The sequence below is a fragment of the Pinus tabuliformis genome, chromosome 7 (assembly GCF_031772625.1).
Source record: "Pinus tabuliformis cultivar Carrire ecotype Pingquan chromosome 7, CPIR1, whole genome shotgun sequence".
Classification (NCBI taxonomy): Eukaryota; Viridiplantae; Streptophyta; class Pinopsida; order Pinales; family Pinaceae; genus Pinus; species Pinus tabuliformis.
This window is the reverse complement of record NC_142293.1, coordinates 637529813-637531626: the sequence shown is the minus strand read 5'-3', so window position 1 is coordinate 637531626 and position 1814 is coordinate 637529813. Positions and strand designations below refer to the sequence as shown.

The 1814-nt window shown below is 43.0% G+C and overlaps 1 protein-coding gene across 1 annotated transcript; it reads left to right on the top strand.

Annotated features, from left to right (window-relative positions):
* The first annotated feature begins 1185 nt into the window (after window positions 1-1185).
* Window positions 1186-1554, top strand: LOC149249067 (uncharacterized). The gene has a single exon (XM_089451878.1). It carries the CDS (start codon window positions 1186-1188, stop codon window positions 1552-1554), a length of 369 nt encoding a protein of 122 aa, XP_089308004.1.
* The last annotated feature ends 260 nt before the right edge of the window (window positions 1555-1814 follow it).

Here is a 1814-nt window from a genome sequence, read left to right as displayed (position 1 = left end):
AGTCATGGGTGCAAAATTATGGTGGAGGTGTATTCAAGGAGGGGAAGATCTATGGAAATCATTATGGGAAAAGAAATACGAGATGGAAAGGTCACCTGAAGTCAAACTCTGAAACCAAGATAAAAAGAAAGGTTCAGCAATCTGGAACCTTGCAAGTCTTAACAAGGACCTGATCAGAGAACACAGTTTTTGGGAAATTAGAGAGGGGGAAAAAGGAAATTTTTGGCAAGAGGCATGGTAGCAAAGATGCACCCTTAATCAGGAACCCCAGATCCAAGACATCCAATGGTACATGACCCAAATGGTGGAAGATGCGGTAAGAAATTACTAGCTACCAGAACAGGATGGTTACTGGAGAAAATGGAAAATGAAGAGAGACTAGCCCAAAGCACCAGAAACAGAACAATGAATAAATAACCAAAAGGAAATGGACACCATGAAAATAGCATTCAAAGAAGGACCAGATATCATAAGATGGGGTAAACGTATAAAAGGCATGTTTACTATCTCAAAAGGATATCATATAAAGGCAAGAAGAATTGGAAATCCAGAAATTAAAAAATGGGATAGAGTATGGCAGTTAAAAACATGGCCAAAAGTAGCTCTTTTTACCTGGACAGTGTTGCATGGACGCGCCTTAACTTGGGACCAACTGAGAAGGAATGGGACGCATGGACCTTTACGCTGTGCCCTATGCCAAAACCAAGAAGAAATCATGGAGCATGTTGCAAACTCCTGTAGCATCAGCAATGACCTATGGCAAAATCACCACCAGCTCTTTGAGAATACTGACAGGAACATAGGTAACATAAAAACAACAATAGAGAAATGGAGTAACAAGCCATACCGCAACACAATACTGAACCATGCCTGGAATCTGTCCATTGGTTTCCTCCTATGGAACCTATGGAAGGCAAGAAACTGGGTGATATTTAGAGAAGATGAAAAAGACAAAGAGGAAATATGGAACCTAAAAATGAAAAACATGAGAGAAATAGTAATCCTTGAAAATTGGAATGAGGAACACAGAAGACGGAGGCAATAGAGACCCGCATTTTGAACCGCCTGCAAATCAAAGTAAACAACAAAAACAGGACAGGGAAGGAACATAAGGCAGGCAATGCAAGAGCCACAGAGAGCTATAGGAACCTGCCACAGGGTTTCACTAAGTTAAACTTTGATGGCATGGCAAAAGGCAACCTAGGGGAGGCTAGAATAGGAGGGATATTCAGAGACAATGAAGGGGAGATTAGACGGGCCTATGCAACAGACTGTGGAATCGCCACCAACAATGAGGCAGAATTCCACGCGCTAAATAGGGGATTAGCAATAGAGGTTAGGGAAGGATACCAAAGCCTGCAGATCGAAGGCAACTTGATGCTAGTGATAGAAACAATTAAACAACTGCAGCAGGGGGCACCAGCCGAAAAACTGAGTAAGAGTTGGTGGATGGCATGGGTAACAATAGAAATAAGCCAGAAATTAAGGAAGGTTGCTTACCCAATATCAAAAGGAAACTCTCCGGCCGACCTCCTTGCAAACTGGGGATGCTAAAATAGAGAGTAGTAGTTTGGCGTGAGCGTAGAAGAGCTCCACCAGAAAGAGGAGATGTGACAACTAATTCAGGCAATAGATGAAGATAGGTGCCAAAGGGAACATCTAGAGAATTCGATCAGAGTTGACAAGAGGGACAAAGGACAAGGGATGATGCAAGTGGGACGGAACAAGTTAAACATGGAACAACAAAGGACAGACGCAAGGATGGAGCTGAGTCAGATGATGGAGGGGGGCAGAGGAAGGACAAGCTTGGAGAG

Excerpts from the sequence above, each read along its gene's own strand:
- LOC149249067 (XM_089451878.1), top strand. The coding sequence starts at position 1,186 with ATGGCAAAAGGCAACCTAGGGGAGGCTAGAATAGGAGGGATATTCAGA.